Source organism: Canis lupus, chromosome 27 (genome assembly GCF_011100685.1).
Source record: "Canis lupus familiaris isolate Mischka breed German Shepherd chromosome 27, alternate assembly UU_Cfam_GSD_1.0, whole genome shotgun sequence".
Taxonomy (NCBI): domain Eukaryota; kingdom Metazoa; phylum Chordata; class Mammalia; order Carnivora; family Canidae; genus Canis; species Canis lupus.
Genome location: NC_049248.1, coordinates 11951500 through 11973129, shown reverse-complemented (window position 1 = coordinate 11973129; position 21630 = coordinate 11951500). Strand labels below are relative to the sequence as shown.

Below are 21630 nucleotides of genomic sequence, written 5' to 3'. Positions count from 1 at the left end.
ATATCATCTATGATATTATGAAAGGACTTTCATCATGGAGTTAATCAGCAAATCCATCACATCACATGCTTTTGGCGGGGGGTGAGAACACCTAAGCTCCCTCTTAAATTTTGATTTTTTCAATACAGTCTTATCAACTATAAAGTCACCATGTTATGCATTAGATCCTCAGACCTTATGTATCTTATAAGAAAGTTTGTAAGCTTTCACCAGCCTCTTCCTATTTCCCTCGCCTCCCAGCTACTGGCATCACTCTATGCTCTGTTTCTACCAGTTTGTTTTTGCTTTTAAGCTTCTACATATACATGACAACAAGCAAATTTGTCTGGCTTATTTCACTTAGCACAATGTTCTCCAGGTTCATCCATGTTGTCACAAATGGCAGGATTTCCTACATTTTTAAGGCTGAAAATATTCTATTTTATAGATATTTCTTGAGGAAACTTCATGTGGTTTTCCATAGTGTGTGTTTCAGTTCACATTCTCACCAACGGGGCACAAGAGTTTCCTTTGCTCCACATCCTCATGGGCATTTAACATTTCTTGCCTTTTTGATAATAGACAACCTGACAGGTATGAGCTGATACCTCATTGTGGTTTTGATTTGCATTTCCTTGACGCTTAGTGATCGCAAACACCTTTTCATGTACCTGGTGGCTGTCTGTAACTCTTCTTTGGCAAAATGTCTATTGAGGTTCTTAGCCCGTTTAAAAACCTGGTAGTTTGGGGGGTTTTTGTTTTGTTTTGTTTTGTTTTGTTTTTGTTTTTGTTTTTGCTATTGTAGGAGTTCCTTGAATAGTTTGGATAGTAATCTCTTATTGGACATATTATTTGCAAATGCTTATTCCCACAGCATATGTTGACTTTTCATTTTGTTGATGGTTTCCTTTGCTGTGCAGAAGCTTTCTTAGTTTGATGTAGTCTCATTTACTTATTTTTTGCTTTGTTCCTTTTGCTTTTTTCAAATCCAAGAAATCATCACCAAGACCAATGCCAAAGAGTTTAACTCATATGTTTTCTTCTGTTTTATAGTTTCAAGTCTTGCAATCAAGTCTTTAATCAATTTTGTTGATTTTTGTGTGTGGTACAAGGTAGGAATCCAGTTTCATTCCTTTGCAGGAAGATATCCTGTTTTCCTAACACCATTTATTTGAGAGACTTTCCTTTCCTTATTGCATATTCTTGGCTCCTTTGATGAAAATTAAGTGACCATATACACATGGGATTATTTTTGGGCTCTCTATTCTGTTTCATAGATCTATGTTATTTGTTTTTATGCCAATACCATACTGATCTGATTACTACAGCTTTGCAATATAGTTTTAAATCAGGAAGTGTGATGCCTCTGGTTTTGTTCTTGTTCAAGATTGCTTTGGCTATTTGGAATCTTTTGTGGATCCTTACAAATTTTAGGATTATTTGTCTATTTCTGTGAAAAATGTCATTGGGATTTTGGTAGGGATTGCACTGAATCTGTATATGACTAGCATGAATGTCTACCCATTTATTTATATCTTTTAATTTTTATTTTTTAAAATATTTTTATTGGAGTTCGATTTGCCAACATATAGTATAACACCCAGTGCTCATCCTGTCAAGTGGTCCCCTCAGTGCCCATCACCCAGTCATCCAGTCCCCTTGCCCACCTCCCCTTCCACTACCCCTTGTTCGTTTCCCAGAGTTAGGAGTCTCTCATGTTTTGTTGCCCTCTCTGATTTTTCCCACTCATTTTGGATAAAGAAGATGTGGTATATATATACAATGGAATATTACTCAACCATTAGAAATGATGAATACCCCCCATTTGCTTCGACGTGGATGGAACTGGAGGGTATTATGTTGAGTAAAGTAAGTCAATAGGAGAAGGAAAATCATTATATAGTTTCACTCGTACCGGGAATATAAAAAAATAGTGAAAGGGATTATAGGGTAAAGGAGAGAAAATGAGTGAAAATTGTGTCTTTTTAAATTTAAGTGTTTTATAGTTTTCAGGATATAGATCTTTTGTCTCTTTGGTTAAATTCATGCTTAAGTATTTTACTATTTTTGATGCTATTGTAAACAGGATTGTTTTCTTTATTTTCTTTTTCCACTAGTTCATTGTTAGTATATATAAATGCAACTGATTTTTTTAAAAGATTTTATTTATTTATTTATTTATTTATTTATTTATTTATTTATTTATTCATTCATGAGAGACACACAGAGAGAAAGGCAGAGACATAGGCAGAGGGAGAAGCAGACTCCCTGCAGGGAGCCTGATGCAGGACTTGACCCCAAGACCCTAGGATCATGACCTGAGCCAAAGGCAGATGCTCAACCACTGAGCCACCCGGGTGTCCCTACAACTGATTTTTCTATATTGAGTTCTGTAGCTGAAATTTATTGAATTCATTTATTAGGTCTAACAGGTTTTTTTGGTGGAGACTTTCGGGTTATAATATGTCATCTACAAACAGAGACAATTTTACTTCTTTTCTTGTTTAGATATCTTTTATTTCTTTCTTTTGTGTAATTGCTCTGGCTAGGACTCCAATATTATGTTGAATAGAAGTGGCTAGAGTGGGCATCCTTGTCTTATTCCTGATCTTAGAGGAAAAGCTTTCAGTTTTCATCACTGAATGTGATGCTAACTGTGGATTTGTCATGTTTGGCCTTTCTTATGTTGAAGTATGTTCCTTATAGATCAGATTGTTGGCAGTTTTCATTATGAGATGAAAATTTTGTCAAATTTTGTCAAATGCTATTTTCTACATCAAGTGGTCTGATTTGACCACTGGTATGATTTTTATCTGCCATTTTGTTATGCAGTATATCACCACATTGATTTGTGAATGTCGAACCATACTTGCATCCCTGGAATGAATCCCACTTGATTATAGTGTATTGATTCCTTTAATATATTATTGAATTTGGCTTGCTACTATTTTTTGAGTGTTTCAGCATCTATGTTCATCAATAATATTGGCCTTTAATTTTCTTTTCTTGTAATGTTCTTGTCTGGTTTTGGTATCAGGGTAATGTTAGAATTATTAAATGAGTTTGGAAGTGTTTCCTTGTCTTTTATTTTTTTTGGAGGCTAAGAAGGATTGGTATTAATTCTTTAAGTATTTAGTATAATTTATCAATGAAGCCATCTTCATTATCTTTGCCGGGAGATTTTTGAGTACTGAGTCAATCTCTTTACTAGTGGCTCTTGAGTGTCTCTCAGACACTTTGTTCTTGGTGGCTCCCAGTAGTTAAGGGTGTGCTGAAAGCTGTTAGTGTGCCAAAGGAGAGAATCACAGTTTACACCTAGATGAAGGCTGATTGGAAGCCAAACCCTTAGGCAGCAGCTGGGAAAGTATGCAATTACTTTGGGGGACCTTCCAATGGAAACTGAGAGAGATAGGCTTTTTTGTCTGCTCTCTTTGCACTGGACCTCGGTGTATAGCTGTGAAGTTGGGTGCTCCTACACCCATTAAGAACTGCTTCATTGCTTGCTATAGTCCTTTGGGATTTATGAATACAAGACCTGTTGGCTTTCAGAACCAGGTCATCTGGGGGTCTGTCTTTTGGCTGACATCTACAAAAGTTGGGGTGCCAGACACATGTATAAGTTCCTTCCGAGGAGATACTGGTGATTTGGAGTGGGCTAGAGGGAGAAGGCAGAGGCAAACCATGTTGGCTATTGGAGCTGGGTGATTTGGCAGCTCATTCCTCAGGTGGCGACCTTAAAAGTTGGGGCACTAGGTGTGTTGACAAGATCCTTCCAAGGAGATACCAACAGTTTGGTTTTATTATTGGAGCCACTAGGAGGGAGAAGGGAGGGGAAGTGCCCACCAGCTCTTTCAGGCTCCAGGAAGGATTGCAGTTAGCACTTAGACTGGTGCTAATTAGAAGCAAGACCCTTGAGCAGCAACTTGTAAAGTGTGCACTTTCTTAGGTAAAACTCAAAGAATTTTTCTTGTTCCCTCTGCTCTGAGCCCTGGGGGACAGCCAAATCCAGTGCTTGCATGCCTGTTAATAGCTGTTTCTTTGTTTGCTATAGTTGTATAGATGTATTGCTTTTCTGTTAAGATGCCCTATAAGCCCCAAGTTCTAGCCACCCTTTTGAGTTACACATCACTGAGTTTCTCCCATGTGTATGTAAGCTGTATGTGTTAATAAACTTTTATTTGTTTTTCTGTTGTTAATCTGCTTCTGTCTAATTTGCAGGGTCCAGGTGAAGTACCTAAGAGGCCAGGGGAAAAGGTTTTCTATGTCCTCTACACCTGTAAGGAAATCCTTTAAGTCGTGGTTAGAATGTTTGAGTGAAGACCAAATAAAGGAAGTGAAGTGGTAGTGTTGCGGGATTGCTATGACCAGAGGAAGATGGATGATGCTTTGGTACAGAGATCACATTGGCACAGAAGCAGAGTATAACTGTGATAGCAGATTAAAAATACCTTGACTTTTTCTAAACCTTCTTGATAAACAAAGAGAACTTCATACTTGATGCTAATGCCATCTCTAAAGTCACAGGAAGCAATGGTGCTAAATTTTGCCTACACTCGAATCTTGCACTTCGCGGAGGGCAACTGGTTAGTCTCCTAGAAGCAAGGGGAAGCTTGAGAGAAGGAATTAATGTTGAACTTAGTGATAATGAAGATAGGATTCTGGCCTAGCTGAGCATTGCCTTGTAGGCTAAAGACAGGCATGGTTTCATGGCCATGGGCTCCAACAGGCATCATGGTGGCACCTGTAATTTACTGAGTCTTTATCAATGATTAACTCAGCTATGTGATAGGTACTCGTGTTATGCCCATCTTACAGATACGGAATTGAGGCACAGGGAAGCCAAGTAAAATTGCCCAACATAATACGACCTCAAGTGGAAAAGTTGGGGTTTGAGGGAGCCTAGGTGGCCAGGCTTCTGAGTTCAGGACCCTAACCACCGAAACTGACTGCCTTCTTAATACTTACTGTATAGATATATCCCTGATTGTTGATGCTTTTCAATCATCTTTTTTTATTTTCTTGACTCAATTTTACTGCTGTTGAGCTTGGTGTAGGGAACAACAAGATTTTGAAATGGACGGAAAGATGTTATTGGCTATCTTTTCAATGGAATGCTAGAAACTGTGGAGATTATTTGATTTTCTACATGTGACACCTTTGCTTGCTTTAGATTGGGTTATTTTACAGTTCTGTAGAGACAAAAGCTGACTTACAGGAGACTGATAGTAATGCAAAGTGTTCTTTCTATTAACATGTTTCCCCGATGGAATGGGGTTATTGATCTCCTATAGGTATTGACTAGTTTTTTCCAGTTTGCTTCTATTTATCAATTGGTTCCAGCATTCCTTAACTGACTATAAATGTGTGACAGTATGAATTGTCCTTTGAACTGGTTGTAATATTATACCAGTTCCACCATCCATTAATGAGGTAGATACAATATTTGACACATGTTCTTTTGGATTATGTGGGAGTTGACAAAGATTCTATTTGACCACATTCTAGCCAGCCTCATTCTGAGCCCTTCCCTGACTAGGCCTCACTCTTGGCCCACAAAGACTTGAATGGAGCACTAACATAATTTCCAAGAGCTCATGGCCACACCCTACCATGGCCTGAGCTAGGCCCCCTTAAGGTGCTTGCCTGAACAAACTCAAGGATCACACAAGAACTTACAGTTTGTTTGAGCCATCACCTGAACACAGAGCCTGTGTCTGCCAGCCTTTGTGTGAGGGTAGGAGCCTAACCAACACAGATGGTTTCACTTGGACCAACCCTCCTTTCCTTTCTGTAATTTTTCATTCTTCTGTTCACTGGGTCTCTACTCCTTTTTTGCTCACTGGTTCTCATTCTCCCTTTGTTTTTAAAATATTTTATTTATTTGTTTTTTTTTTTTTTTTTTTTTTTTTTTTTTTTTATTGGTGTTCAATTTACTAACATACAGAATAATACCCAGTGCCCGTCACCCATTCACTCCCACCCCCCGCCCTCCTCCCCTTCTACCACCCCTAGTTCGTTTCCCAGAGTTAGCAGTCTTTACGTTCTGTCTCCCTTTCTGATATTTCCCACACATTTCTTCTCCCTTCCCTTATTTTCCCTTTCACTATTATTTATATTCCCCAAATGAATGAGAACATATAATGTTTGTTTAACCGAAAGAGAGAGAGAGAGAATAAATGGGAATAGCAGAGGCAGAGGGAGAAGCAGGCTCCCCACTGAGCAGGGAGCCCCATGCAGGACTTGATCCCTGGACTCTGGGATCATGACCTGAGCAGAAGGCAGACACTTCAATGACTGAGTCACCCAGGCACCCCTCATTCTCCCTTTAAAATACCCATTCACTCCTGAGCAAATCCTAGTTTATTTCAGTTCACACTGGACTCTTCCCCCATTGCAATAGTACTTTTCTGTTTAAAATCTGTCCTTACTATTTTACCCAGGGGCCAGCTTTGTTTATTTTACTTTGAAAAAATTATCTCCTAACATGGGTTAAATCACTTAATTCTCTGGGTTAATTCACTTAATTCTCTGCACCTCATGGTACTTCAGGCTCTTTGATTATCTGATTGATTGAGAGGCATTTGGATGGAGATCTTGAGGTTCTGGTATTGGTTGTTTTTAACGGCTTAGTTACAGTTACTGACTCACTGACAAATAATGTAGTATCAGAAGGGCTCAGGCTATGTAGGTAAATAGATTGGAGCCAAATCCTGATTCTGCCTTTTACTAGGTAGGATGTAAAAGGGAGTGATCTGGAAAAGCAAGCAAAGGGGGCATTTTACTTTGAGGCCAAAAGGAAGTTCTTGCATGAGCTCCCACTTTAAAAGAACACATGTATGGACACCTGGGTGGTTCAGTGATTGAGTATCTGCTTTTGGCTCAGGTCATGATCCCAGGTCCTGGGATCAAGCCTTACATCAGGCTCCCTGTGGAAAGCCTGCTTTTCCTTCTCCCTATGTCTTTGCCTCTATCTCTGTGTCTCTCATGAATAAATCAATAAAATCTAAAAAATAAATAAATAAGAATACATGTAATAGATGCCCAAAGGAGTTGTTAAAATGTTATTCTGTCACTTGTTAAAATGATAAGGTCGACGATATTCAGGAATATGTATAGGGACCACCACAGTGAGGTTTGGCACTAGGGGAGGGAGAACTGACTTAGCTCTGAATCCAACAGGGAAACGTGGGACTTCCTAGCCAAGAAGCAGGGTGGAGAGGTCAGTGGATGGAAAACTGCCAGAAGAATCAGGGGTAAGGGGGAATCTAGCTAAGCCAACCTGATAGGATTCTTGCTGGAGGCAGGCCAGGGTGGCCAAACATTCCCCAGGAGATGGTTGGGGATGAAGGATCTGGTCAGATATCAAGGCTGATCTGATGTCAAGGGTGGAAGATTCTGGCTAAACCAACTTGGCAGGATTCTTACAAAAACTGGGCTCTTGGAGAACATGCCTCCAGGATGGGGCCTCTTTGGGCTCAGGGGAGCCTGGCTACAGTTCAGTCAAGAAGAGAGTCTTTGTCAATGGTTAGGACAAAATGCAAATACAAAATGTGGAATAGGCCTGGAGTATGTGTCAGCCTCTTTGCTGAGGTTCTTGAAAATATGACAAAAGAAAGGATTTTTTTTCAGATTCATTTACAATGACAGAAATCAGGAAGAAAACAGAACACTCTGGTTCAAATTTTTTTTTCTCTATCAAACAGCCTCAGTGGGAAATAATAAAGAAAAATTGAAGCTTTCAAGCAAGAGGAGATGGTGGGGGTGTGTTATCAGCTCTAAGTGAACACAGGCCTGGTGTGGGGAGCCCCGGGGGCCACTGTGGTGTGATGGCGCTTGATGATTGGACATGACTTGCACAGTTTTCAGGGAGTTGGCACCCCTCAAAAGGCTTACCTATGGTGATTCCCTGCATAATCCTATACCACGTTATTAAACGGATGATTTATGGGGCACCTGGGTACCTCAGTGGTTGAGTGTCTGCCTTTGGCTCAGGGTGTGATCCGGGGTCCTGGGACCAATCCCGCATCGGGCTCCCTGTGAGGAGCCTGCTTCTCCCTCTGCCTGTGTCTCTGCCTCTCTCTCTTGTCTCTCATGAATAAATAAATAAAATCTTAAAAAAAATAAACGAATTATTTGCAAACCGTTAGAATGGGAGGTTCTGAGTATTCACGGAGAGTAAGCGCAAAGAAATCCCATCTTGCACAGGTTAGGGGGTGTCTTTGATAAAGTGCATGCTCACTCCAGCAAGGTTTGTGATAAATATTCTCATGAGATGCATGTGAACAAGTTGGAGAATTGCAGTCTAGTTGATGCTGTAACTGCAAAACTTTCTGGGTTTATTTCTACCCATTTATTTATTTATTTTAATTTTTTTTTTAAAAATTTCTACCCATTTATACTCCAACCATGTGCTGATGGAATGAAGGTCCTGAGCTCTTTGGATTCTTTTCTCTCCTATCTCCTTTTTTCCCTAGGTGTGTGAGTTTGGGCTACCTGGCCCACCTCTCCGGCCTTTCAATATTCTGTAAGAAAATGCCTCCATCTCTGTATGACTATGTGAATAATTGGTTCATATAGGCATGATTTACCTCTCTGAGTTCTGTCCTTGATTCTGTTTGACATTTTTTGGTAATTACTTAGATGATGGCAAGTTTATAGATGATGCAAAGAGATGGGAAAGCATTTGGGTGAGCTGTGGCCCCAAGAATCAGATGATCCTGGATACGAACCTTGGGTCTGTCACTTCCTAATTGGACATTGAGCAAGTTTCTTCACTTTGCCAGCCTTGATTTGCTGTCCCCTTAAGTGGGAATAATGGTAACAACAACAGCAATCATAAAGGACTTCATGTAAAGACTAAACTACTGTAGAAGATACTATATGAAAAACATTCAGGGTTAATGAATGCTCCAAGGACCGTTAGCAGATTATTTTATATTATTACTGAGCTGGGAGAGATACCATTGGCTAACATATTGTATTTCAAAATTATTGTAGGGTGAAACTGTGAGTTAAAACATAGCATCTAATGGGGCTTAATGAAAAACCCAGCATTTTGGATTAACTGATCAACTGCATGTGAACAGACTGGGACTGACCTGGCTTAAGAACAGTTCCCGTCAAAAGGGTTTTAGGGATTTTAGATGACTGCCAACTCAGTGTGAATCACTGATATGTTATGGCTGCCAAGAAAATTGGGGCTGTCTTAGGCTGAGTTGATGGGAATGCAAAAGGAGCTAGGATGTCACGGTACTGTCCCCTGTTGAGGGAGAACATGCCTACAGAGCTGTATCCAGTTCTGCCCTTGTGTTTTTTTTTTATTGAAGAAGTAATGCAGGAAGCCAGACTACCTGAGTTCAAAGCCTAGCTCCACTGTAAGACTAGCTCAATGAACTTGGGCAAGATATTTAATCTCTCCATGCCTCTGTTTTCTTATCTATAAAATGGGGATAATCAAACTTGTATTTATGTCATAGGATTGTTCTGAGGATTCAGTGGGATGCAAGTGTTATTATATAATGCTCCCAAAGGTGTCTGGCTCATAGTAACTGCTATTCTAAGAAGGCCATCATTGGGCAGCCTGGGTGGCTCAGCGGTTTAGCACGGCCTTCAGCCCAGGGCATGATCCTGGAGACCCAGGACCGAGTCCCATGTCAGGCTCCCTGCATGGAGCCTGCTTCTCCCTCTGCCTCTCTCTCTCTCTCTCTCTCTCTCTGTGTGCCTCTCATGAGTAAATAAATTAAAAAATATTAAAAAAAATAAATTTCTATAAGAAGGTCATTATTCGGGATCCCTGGGTGGCGCAGCGGTTTGGCGCCTGCCTTTGGCCCAGGGCGTGATCCTGGAGACCCGGGATCGAATCCCACATCAGGCTCCCGGTGCATGGAGCCTGCTTCTCCCTCTGCCTGTGTCTCTGCCTCTCTCTCTCTCTGTGACTATCATAAAAAAAAAAAAAATAAATATTAAAAAAAAAAAGAAGGTCATCATTCTAAGAAGGCCATTGTCAGTGTCCCCAAAATGACACGGTCAGAGTGGTGAAGAGTTCTGTATCAGTTGACAGGCAGAACAGTGAATGAATTATCCTCCTCTTATGCCCCTGTCCCAAACATACAGATCACTCCCTTGATACGGGTAGGGCATCACAGGTTTGGACTCTTGCCTTCATTGGAATCCTTCAACTCAAACCCTTTTGGATCTCTGTCACTAGGAGTTAGGGATCATTTACTTTAGGGCCCTCATTTTTAAAAAGATTTTATTTATTCATGGCAGACACACAGAAAGGCAGAGACACAGGCAGAGGGAGAAGCAGGCTCCTCAAAGGGAGCCTGATGTGGGACTCAATCCCAGGTCATGGCCTGAGTCAAAGGCAGACATTCAACCACTGAACCACCCAGGCGTCCCTAGGGTCCTCATTTTAAATATGCTCAAGGTCAAGTAGGAAGTTAAGAACCAGGGTCCTCAAGCCCGTATCATATCCTTTGTTCGTTTCACTCACCACCCACTTCCTTCCCTGCATCTGCTTGTCAAAGTCTTTCAAGTCCCAGCTCAAATCCCACCTCTTCTTAGAAGCCTTTCCATATCCCCCAAGGTGAACTGGTCTACACTTTCCCCATAGCAAGTTCTGAATGTTTTGTAGTACTTATCAGTCTTTGTATTAGAGTTTGTCATCCATTCTTCTGTCTTTGCCCCGTTTACCTGAAGAGCAAAGAGACAATTTATTCACTTAGCATGTGCACTGTGCTCTGTTTACATTAAAGCCATCACAAAATGCTCATTGACTTGGTTATTAAGGTTGTGTAATGTGGACCATTAATCCTAGAAGAGAATAGATTTAAGGAAAATGGAACTATGTCTCATGGGGAGGAAGGATTAGATTTAGCTACTCAGCTCCAGAGAACAGAACGAGGACTAAAGGCTAGAAGTCACCAGGGTGCAGATTTGATCTGGCTGATTGGAGAGAATTCTTCACATGACAGTCCTTTAATAGGGACCTGGGTGTCTCACAAGAAGTGAGACTCCATCAGTGAAATTATTCAAGCAGAGGCTTCATGACCACCATCAGGGATGCAGTAGGCAGGAATATAGGATACATCCTTGAGATTCCTTACTAGCTTGCTGTGTTTCGGCATCACTATAGATCTTGGTGCCGTGTCAGGGTCCACGTGGAGTCACAGACACAGCACATATAAGGGATGCCTGGTGCACTAACAGGTTAGAGACCAAGCCCTGGAAACCTGTGTCCGGGTATGAATGGGTCTCACTCAGGTTCCTTCTTGGCTCTCCCTAGCCCAGAGCACGAAAGAGACTGTACCTCCACAAAAAGCCAGATCTTTTGCCCACTTGCTGTGTTTCTTGCAACATCCTTTCCCTTGCTTTTTCCTATTTTGCTCATTGCTGTCCTGTGGACCTAGCAGGTCAATTCATGCCAAACTTTACTACAGTGAAAAGTCCTGAGTGCTTCCCAATTGTATACTGAAACCTTTCAGCTTAGCTTCAGGTATAGATTATTCAAACCTTATCAAGCACTTCCACATGAGAGCCCCAAATCCATCCCTTCTAGTCTCTTAGCCATGAAGTTATAGTTTTTCTATTTTTCCAGGCCATTCCATTTCTTTTTCAAATTATGGGTCAAGGGATGCCTGGGTGGCTCAGTGGTTGAGCATCTGCCTTCGACTCGGCATGATCCTGGGGTCCTTGGATCAAGTGCTTCATCAGACTCCCTGTGGGAAGCTTCTCCCTCTGCCTGTGTCTTTGTCCCTCTTTCTGTGTCTCTCGTGAATAAATAAATAAAATCTTTAAAAAACAGAACAAAAAATGAATTATGGGTCAAGCCATTCCTTTTCTGCCTGGGTTCCAAATAGACTTCTACAAGCTCCTGGCTACAACCTTTCTGTTTTCATAGGCTTCTCAACATCAAGTAGGCACCCCCCTAGAATCACTTTCAGGACTCTGTTTTCCCCATTTCTGAGGCTGCTTTCCAAGACTTCTCCCTAACTGCTGCATAGTCAGGTATTGATAGTGATCTCCCATTGACTCCCTCACTCCCTGGAAGTCTACCTTTGGGGGAAGTGTTGCTTTCCACCCTTGGCCCTGAGTATCTCTGGCAGGTGGCCTCATTCATAAGGTTCTTGCTCAGAGAATGCAGGTCAGTAGAATATCTACCATTCATCAGCCTGATACATTTGCAATCTCCAAAGTATCTGCCTTCATAGTATTCATATCTAGGCAGTATCCAACTTCAGAGTGGGGTCTATTTCAAAAGTTCTTTTGTAAAGGATTTGTTTAGAACTCACATTTTCCTCCTGTAATAATGTACTTCATGGTGGTTAGTTTTGCCAGGCCAGTCCAGGAGAGCCCATTTTACTTGCAGGATCAAGCTGAAACACCAGAGCCATAGAATCGTTAGGAGTAATAATAGTCTGAAGAATACAATCATGGTTTAGAACTGTGTTTCTATGGGGAAATATTTTCAGAGTTCTCATTTGGAATGCTAGGATTCCTTTACTTGCCTGCAATTAGGCTAAGCGTGCCCCTTGCTGCCATGTTAAAAGAAAATAGAGCCACTACAATTTATTGAGGAATTATGACACACTAGGCAGGGTAGACCCATCATGTGAATTACATTGTTTCACCTTGGCATCAGCTCTGATGGGCCGTGGAGGTATTGCTATCATCCATCTCTTGCAGATGAGGAAATGGGAGGCCAAAAGAACTGATCAGTGACTTTGGAGAGGGCTTCTAAGAAAATAAAGTCTGGTGAGTGCTAGGAAAGGCACAGGGATTCTAGAAGATGTAAGGGGTGGGAAAAGGAATCAGATGGGGAGGCATATGGAATAAAGATTGAGTCTGGGGTAAGGTAGAGGCACATGACAGTGGGACATGTAGAGGCAGATTGGGCTCAGTGTAGGATGGTTTCAGACATTGTATATCCTCTTCCCCTGTGACCTCTCTTTGGCAAAGAGACACTCAGATCCTGTTATAAGGTCCCTGAAACAACACAGAATACAGCCACAGCCTGCCTAGGAGAAGGAAGAGTGGCGATGGGTGGTTTCAGCCTTGCAGGTGATCCTGGATGGTGCCGTAGAGTCCTTCATGGTCTCAGCACTTTGTCGTGCCCTCCCATTGTGACTACAATGATGTGCCTTGTCCTTTGATTCTGGGCTAAGTTGTGTAACTTGCTTCAGCCTTTATAAGGCTGAGACCAAAGCCCAGGCCTGGAGATTACTTTCTTGTGCACTGTGCAGTTGGCATGGGAACATGTGCAGGCTGGCCTTCTGAGGATGATAGATACATGGAATGGAGTCAGGTGGTTCCCCAGCTGACACAGAGGAACCCACCTGGATCTGCTAAGCCCCTATATACATGAGTGGGGCCAGCCAAGATCAACAAAGCCACCTTGTCTATAGTAGCTGAACCTTGCAGACTTATGAAAAATAAGGTGGGGTGTTTCGTTTTGTTTTGTTTTTAAAAATTAAACTTTTAATTTTGAGATAAAAGTAGATTTAAATGCACTTGGAAGAAATAATAAAGATCCTGGGTGCCCAGTTGGCTCAGATGTTGGAGCATGTGACTCTTGATCTCAAGGTTGTGAGTTCAAGCCCCACATTGGGTGTAGAGATTATTAAAAAATAAAAAGAATAAATAAAATAAAATCTTAAAAAAAGAAATAATAAAGATTCTATGCACCGTTTATTCAGTACTACAGTACAGCATCATAACCAGGATATTGATATTGGGAGAGTCAAGATACAAAATACTTTCATCATTGCAAGGATCCCTCATGTTCCATTTATAGGCACACCCCCTTCCCTCATGCTCCCACCCCCTCCAGACCCCCTGGCAAGCACTAATCTAGCCTTTGTTTCTATCATTTTGGCATTTCAAGAATGTTAAATGAAAGAAATAATAAAATATGCAAACTTTTGGAACTGGGTTTTTTTTTCCACTAAGCATAGTTCACTGGAGATTTGCTTGTTATCACATCTATCAGTAGTTTATTACCTTTTATTGCTGAGAAGTGTTCCAAAGTATGGATGTACTATAGTTGTTTAACCATTCATCCATTGAAGGACACCTGGCATATATATATCTATATATCTATATTTATCTCACATCTTCTTTAGCCATTCATCTGTCAAAGGACATCTTGGCTCCTTCCACAGTTTGGCTACTGTGGACATGGCTTCTATGAACACTGGGGGGCAGGTGTCCTGTCCTTCCACTTTATCTGTATCTTTGGGGTAAATACCCAGCAGTGCAATTGCTGGGTCATAGGTTAGCTCTATTTTTAATTTCTTGAGGAAGCTCCACACTGTCTTCCAGAGTAGCTGCACCAGCTTGTATTCCCATCAATAGTCCAAGAGGGATTCCCTTTTTCCACATCCTCACCAACATTTGTTGTTTCCTATCTTGTTAATTTTAGCCATTCTCACTGGTGTAAAGTGGTATCTTATTGTGATTTTGATTTGTATTTCCCTGATGACAAGTGATGTGAAGCATTTTTTCATGTGCTTGTTGGCCATGTGTAGGTCTTCTTTGGAGAAATGTTTGTTCATGTCTTCTGCCCATTTCTTGACTGGATTGTTTGTTTTTTGGGTGTTGAATTTGATAAGTTCTTTATAGATCTTGGATACTAGCCCTTTATCTCATACATAATTTGCAAATATCTTCTCCCATTCTGTAGGTTGCCTTTTAGTTTTGTTGACTGTTTCCTTTGATGTGAAGAAGATTTTATCTTGATGAAGTCGCAATAGTTCATTATTGCTTTTGTTTCCCTTGCCTCTATGGACGTGTCTTACAAGAAATTGCTGTAGCCGAGTTCAAAAAGATTCTTCCCTGTGTTCTCCTCTAAGAGTTTGATGGATTCCTGTCTCACATTCAGATCTTTCATTCATCTTGAGTTTATCTTTATGTATGGTGTAAGCGAATGGTCCAGTTTAATTCTTCTGTATGTGGCTGTCCAATTTTCCATTTATTGGAAAAAAACATTTATTGGAAAAACACCATTTATTGAAGAGACTGTCTTTATTCCGTTGGATATTCTTTCTTGCTTTGTTAAGATTAGATGACTATAGAGTTGAGGGTCCATTTTTGGATTCTCTATTCTGTTCCACTGATCTATGTGTCTGTTTTTGTACAGTACCACACTGTCTTGGTGGTCACAGCTTTGTAATACAGCTTGAAGTCAGGCATTGTGATGCCCCCAGCTTTGGTTTTCTTTTTTTTTTCTTTTTTTTTTAAAGCAATTTTTTAAAAGATTTTATTTATTTATTCATGAGAGACACACACACACACACAGAGGCAGAGACACAGGCAGAGGGGGAAGCAGGCTCCATGCATGGAGCCTGAGGTGGGACTAGATCCCGGGTCCCCAGGATCACGCCCTGGGCTGAAGGCGGCGCCAAACCGCTGAGCCACCCGGGCTGCCCCTTTGGTTTTCTTTTTCTACATTCCTCTGGCTATTTGGGGTCTTTTCTGCCTCCATACAAATCTTAGGATTATTTGTTCCAACTCTGAAGAAAGTCCATGATATTTTGATAATATTTTGAATGTATAAATTGCTCTGGGTAGCATAAGCATTTTCACAATATTTATTCTTCCAATCCATAAGCATGGGATGTTTTCCCATCTCTTTATGTCTTCTTCAATTTCTTTCATGAGTGCTCTGTAGTTATTAGAGTACAGATCCTTTACCTCTTTGGTTAGGTTTATTCCTACATACCTTATGGGTTTTGGTGCAGTTGTAAAGGGGATTGATTCCTTAATTTCTCTTTCTTCAGTCTCATTGAAAAATAGAAATGCAACTGATTTCTGTGCATTGATTTTGTATCCTGCCACACTGCCGAATTGCTGTATGAGTTCTAGCAATTTTAAGGTGGAGTCTTTTGGGTTCTTCATATACAGTATCATGTCATCTGCAAAGAGGGAGAGTTTGACTTCTTCTTTGCCAATTTGAATGCCTTTTATTTCTTTTTTGCCTGATTGCTGAGGCTAGGACTTCTAGTACTATGTTGAATAACAGTGGTGAGAATGGACATCCCTGTCACCTTCCTGAACTTAAGGGAAAAGCTCTGTTTTTTCCCATTGAGAATGATATTCGCTGTGGGCTTTTCACAGATGGTTTTTATGGTATTGAGGTATATTCCCTTTATCCCTACATTTTGAAGAGTTTTAATCAGGAAAGCATTCTGTATTTTGTCAAATGCTTTTCCTGCATCAATTGAGAGGATCATATGGTTCTTGTCTTTTATTAATGTGATCTATCACATTGATTGACATACAAATGTTGAATCACCCTTTCACTCCAGGGATTAATCCCACTTGGTCATGGTGAATAATCCTTTTTAATATACTGTTGGATCCTATTGGTTAGTATCTTGGTGAGTATTTTGACATCCTTGTTCATCAGAGATATTGGTCTGTAATTCTTCTTTTTGATGGCATCTTTGTCTGGTTTTGGAATCAAGGTAATGATGGCTTCATAGAAAGAGTTTGGGAGTTTTCTCTCCATTTCTATCTTTTGAAACAGCTTCAGTAGAATAGGTATTATTTCTTCTTTAAATGTTTGGTAGAATTCCCCTGTGAAGCCATCTGGCCCTGGACTCTTGTTTCTTGGGAGGTTTTTGATGACTGCTTCAGTTTCCTTGCTGGTTACTGGTCTATTCAGGCTTTCTACTTCTTCCTGTTTCAGTTTTGGTAATTTATAGGTTTCCAGGGTGCCTCCATTTCCTCCAGATTGCCTAATTTGTTGGTATATAGTTGCTTACAATAAATTCTTAAAATCATTTATATTTCCTTGGTGTTGATTGTGATCTCATTCATTTTATTAATTTGAGTCTTTTTTCTTTTTAGTATGTCTGGCTAGGGGTTTATCTATCTAATTAATTCTTTCAAAAACTAGCTCCTAGTTTTGTTGATCAGTTCTACTGTTCTAGTCTCTATTTCATTGAGTTCTGCTCTAATCTTTATTATTTCTCTTCTCCTGCTTGGTTTAGGCTTTATTTGCTGTTCTTTCTCCAGTTCCTTTAGGTGAAGGTTAGTTTGTGTATTTGAGATTTTTCCAATTTTTTTGAGAGGGACTTGTATTGAAATGTATTTCCCTCTTAGGACCATCATTGCTATATCCCAAAGATTTTGAACAGTCGTGCTTTCATTTTCATTAGTTTGCACGAATCTTTCTAATTCTTCTCTAATTTCCTGGGTGACCCATTCATTATTTAGTAGGATGCTCTTTAACCTCCAAGTATTTGAGATCCGTCCAAATTTCTTCTTGTTATTGAATTCTTGTTTCAAAGCATTGTGGTCTGAAAATATGCAGGGAATAATCTCCACCTTATGATATCAGTTGAGACCTGATTTGTGACCCAGTATGTGGTCTATCCTGGTGAAATTTCCATGTGCAGTTGAGAAGAATGTGTATTCTGTTGCATTAGGATGGAATGTTCTGTATGTATCCATGAGGTCCATCTGGTCCAGCGTGTCATTTAAATCCCTTGTTTCTTTGTTGATCTTCTGCTTAGATCTATCCTTTGCTGAGATTGGAGTGTTGAAGTCTCCTACTATTAATGTGTTATTATCTATGTGTTTCTTTACTTTGTTTATTAACTGGTTGATATAATTGTCTGCTCCCATATTAGTGGCATAAATATTCATAATTTTTAAGTATTCTTGTTGGATAGAACCTTTAAGTATCTTATAGTGTCCCTCTTCATCTCTTACTACAGTCTTTGCTTTAAAATCTAATTGATCTGATATGAGGATTGCCACTCCAGTTTTCTTCTGAGGTCCATTTGCATGGTAAACTGCTGTCCACCCCCCCATTTTCAGTCTGAAGGTGTTTTTACATCTAAAATGAGTCTTTTGTAGACAGCATATGGATAGGTCTTGCTTTTTTATCCAGTCTGATATTCCTTTGACTGGAGCATTTATCCCATTTATGTTCAGAGTAACCATTGAAAGATGAATTTAATGCCATTGTATTACCTGTACAGTCTCTGTTTCTATAGATTGTTTCTTTGGGCTCCCTCTTCACTTACAGGATCCCCCTTAATATTTCTTGTGGGCTGGCTTGGTGGTCACATATTCTTTCAGTTTCTGTCTGTCCTGGAAGCTCTCTATCTCTCCTTCCATTCTGAATGACAGCATTGATGGATGAAGTATTCTTGGCTGCATGTTTTTCTCATTTAGTATCCTGAATGTATCCTGCCAGCCCTTTCTGGCCTGCCAGGTCTCTGTGGAGAGGTCTGTTGTTAATCTAATATTTTTCTCTATATGTGTTAGGAACCTCTTGTCTCATGCTCTTTCAGGATTTTCTCTTTATCTCTGAATTTTGCAAGCTTCACTATTATATATTGGGGTGTCGATTGGATTTTGTTGATTTTAGGAGGCATCCTCTCGGTCTCTTTATCTCTCTAACTCCCCAGATTAGGGAAGTTCTCAGCTATGATTTGTTCCAATATACCTTCTGGTCTTCTCTCTCCACAGCCTCTGGAATCCCAATACAGATGTTTGTTTTGTTCCCCCCCGCCCCCGAACTATCACTTCTTGGAGCCTCTCCTCATGGGCTCTTAGTTATTTTTCTCTTTTCCTCAGCTTCCTTCCTTTCCATAAATTTGTCTTCTATGTCACTTATTCTCTCTTCTGCCTCATTTACACTAGCTGTTAGAGCCTCCAGTTTAGGCTACATCTCAGAGTATTTTTAATTTTGGCCTGATTAGATCTCATTTCTGCAGTAAGAGATTCTCTAGAGTCTTTATGCTTTTTTCAAGTCCAACTAGCAACTTTATAATTGTAATCCTGAATTCTATCTCCAACATTTTACTTAAATCCATATCCATTATCTGTGGCATAGAGTATTACCTCTGGTTCTTTTAGGGTGAATTCTTCCTTCTTGTCATTTTGTCCAGTGCAGAATAGGCGTAGGAGTGAGTAGAGTCAAAAATATCAACCATGACCCAAGCAAAATACACACTGGACAATTCTGAAGAGGTCAGGGACCAGAAAATTTAAAAAAAAAAAAAGACAAAGAAAAACAAATTAAAAAAACAAAAAACAAAAACAATAAAGGGGGGGAGGGGGAGAGAAATGGTGGGGGAGAGAGAATATAATCTTACAGACTGGACCAAAATTGTGATCCACTTGGTTCTGGGTGTATTTTGGTCTGTATATTAGAAGGAAACAAATTTCAAAGTTATATATATAAAAAAAGCAAAACTTACAAAAATACAAAAATAAAATTGAATATGGTGAGAGGAAGCCAAAAATGAAGAATATATCTATAACATGTAATTGTAAAATATGAATTAAAAAAGAAAAAACTGGGATCCCTGGGTGGTCCAGTGGTTTAGCGCCTGCCTTTGGCCCAGGGCGCGATCCTGGAGACCCGGGATCGAATCCCACGTCGGGCTCCCGGTGCATGGAGCCTGCTTCTCCCTCTGCCTGTGTCTCTGCCTCTCTCTCTCTCTCTGTGACTATCATAAATAAATAAAAATTTAAAAAATACTAAAAAAAATAAAAAAAGAAAAAAGAAAAAACTTAAAAAAGGAAGAGTTGATAACATATTATAATTAAGATGGGAAAAAAGGAAGAATATTGGAAAATTTTAACTTGAAAGATAAACAAATCATAAGAGAGAAACCTCGAGTCTATACACTATTTTCTCTCAGTCCTGGAACTTTCCAGTGCTGCTTGGTCAGTAAACTTGCTCTTCCCCTGTCCTTCCAGCTGGTCTTCTCGGGGAGGGGTCTGCTGTGCTGATTCTCAGGTGTCTGTGCCTGATCAGAGTTGCACAGCCCCTTGCCGGGGGGCTGGACTCAGAGTAAGCAGTTCTCTGGTAACTTTCTATACCTCTTTTGAGGGTGAAAGGAAAAAAAAATGGCCTTGCCCAGATCTCCAGGTCCCCATCCCAAGTGGAGAGATCCCAGTGAATGCCAAACTGCAAACTCCTATATTGCCCACTCACTCAGAATCCCCTCCGGGGTAGGTGGGGGACACTGACTTGTGCAATCTGCAGGGCTCCGGCAGGAGAGGTTTCATCTGCTTCTGTAGGCATCCACTCAGTCCCTCTTGGAGGAAGGGAGGGTCGCCCTGCTTCTGTCTGTGGCAGGTCCCTGGCATAGAGAGCATTCACTAGGTCAAGTATGCACCTGCTCTGCTTCTCCTAGAGGAAGATGAGGGTTGCTGCGTTCCAGTCCTTTGCAGGGATACAACACGGAGAGCTGTCCCCCTATCTGACCGTAGTTTGAATTTTATGGCTCAACAATCCTGAGAAGGCTTGAGAACAAACCTTCTCCCGGGTTCACTGACCTAAATCTATTTCCCCGCTCCAATGCTTGGGAACTCTGCTGGCTCAGGTACCCTTGTTCTTTCCGTGCCTCTGGGAATATTGAGACCCCACCGTCCCTCCTGTGATTCTGCCCTGTTTCACCACTGAGTGCCTTTCAGGCAGGGAAAACTCTGACAGGAGCAGATTTCTACAGGTCCCAGTTTTGAGCCCCAGGGCTGTAGCACTTTCCTGCGGTGATTTACAAAGTCTCCCTCCCCCTGCCATTTATTTTCTGATATATCCCCTCTGTTTCTCTTCTCTGCACTCCTACCTTGCAAGAAGCGGTCACTTTTCTATTTGTAGAGTTCCAACTGTTCTTTCTTTACCTTGCAGGTTGAATTCATAGGTGTTCAGGATGGTTTGATAGTTATCCAGCTATATATGGGGGACCAGATGAAACGGGACCCCTTCTCTTCTGCCATCTTGCCTCCCCCCCTTTTTAAGTAGGCCCTATGCCCAGCATGGAACCCAATGTAGGGCTTGAACTTATGACCCGGAGATCAAGACCTGATCTGAGATCAAGAATTGGAGGCTTAACCAACTGAACCACCCTGGTGGCCCTGTACGTTGTTTTTTTTTTGGTTGTTTGTTTGTTTGTTTTTTAAATCCTAACAGAATCTTTTACAGAACATTTTAAATTTTAATGAAGTCCAATTTGTTAGTTTCACCTTTTGTGGATCATGCTTTCATTATTATTTTTAAAAATATTTTTTATTTATTTATTCAGAGAGAGAGGCAGAGACAAAGGCAGAGGAAGAAGCAGGCTCCATGCAGGGAGCCTGACGTGAGACTGGATTCCCGGTCTCCAGGTCACACCCCGGGCTGCATGTGGTGCTAAACCGCTGAGCCACCGGCGCTGCCTGGATCATGCTTTTAGTGTCAAGCCTAAGAACTCTGCCTAGCTCTAGATCCCGAATATTTTCTTCTAAATGTCGTATGGTTTTACATTTTACATTTAAGTCTGTGACCCATTTTGAGTTCACTTTTGTGTAAGATGTGAGATTTAGGTTGAGGTTCATTTTCTGGTCATGGATGTACAATTACTCCAGTACCATTTGTTGAAAAGACTGTCTTTTCTCAATTGAATTGCTTTTGCACCTTGTCAAAAATCAGTTGGGCTTATTTGTGTGTATCTATTTTTGGGTTCTCCATTGTGTTCCATTGACCCATGTATCTATCCCTCCACCAATACCATATAATCTTAATTACTATGGACTAATTCCTTCCACTTTTTTTCTTGTTTTTCAAAATTATTTTTAGCTATTCTAGTTCCTTGCTTTTCCATTTAAGTTTTATTTATTTATTTTTTAAATATTTTATTTATTTAT

At 40.6% G+C, this 21630-nt stretch overlaps 1 protein-coding gene across 7 annotated transcripts in view; it reads right to left on the bottom strand.

Annotated features, from left to right (window-relative positions):
* Positions 1–12398, bottom strand: part of BCL2L14 (BCL2 like 14) — a 36893-nt gene extending 24495 nt beyond the window's left edge. For 3 of the 7 annotated variants that reach the window (XM_038576810.1, XM_038576808.1, XM_038576806.1), the window contains exons 1-2: positions 12273–12354; positions 10619–10674 (exon numbers count right to left, since the gene is read on the bottom strand). Coding sequence is in view for 2 of the 7 variants with exons in the window: in XM_038576804.1 (XP_038432732.1) it covers positions 10619–10647 (29 nt within the window). In the remaining 5 variants the exon portion in view is untranslated. Of the gene's footprint in view, positions 1–8708; positions 8780–10618; positions 10675–12272 lie in introns of all 7 variants that reach the window. The other 4 variants (XM_038576807.1, XM_038576804.1, XM_038576809.1 and 1 more) reach the window with 4 other exon arrangements.
* Positions 12399–21630: the final 9232 nt, after the last annotated feature.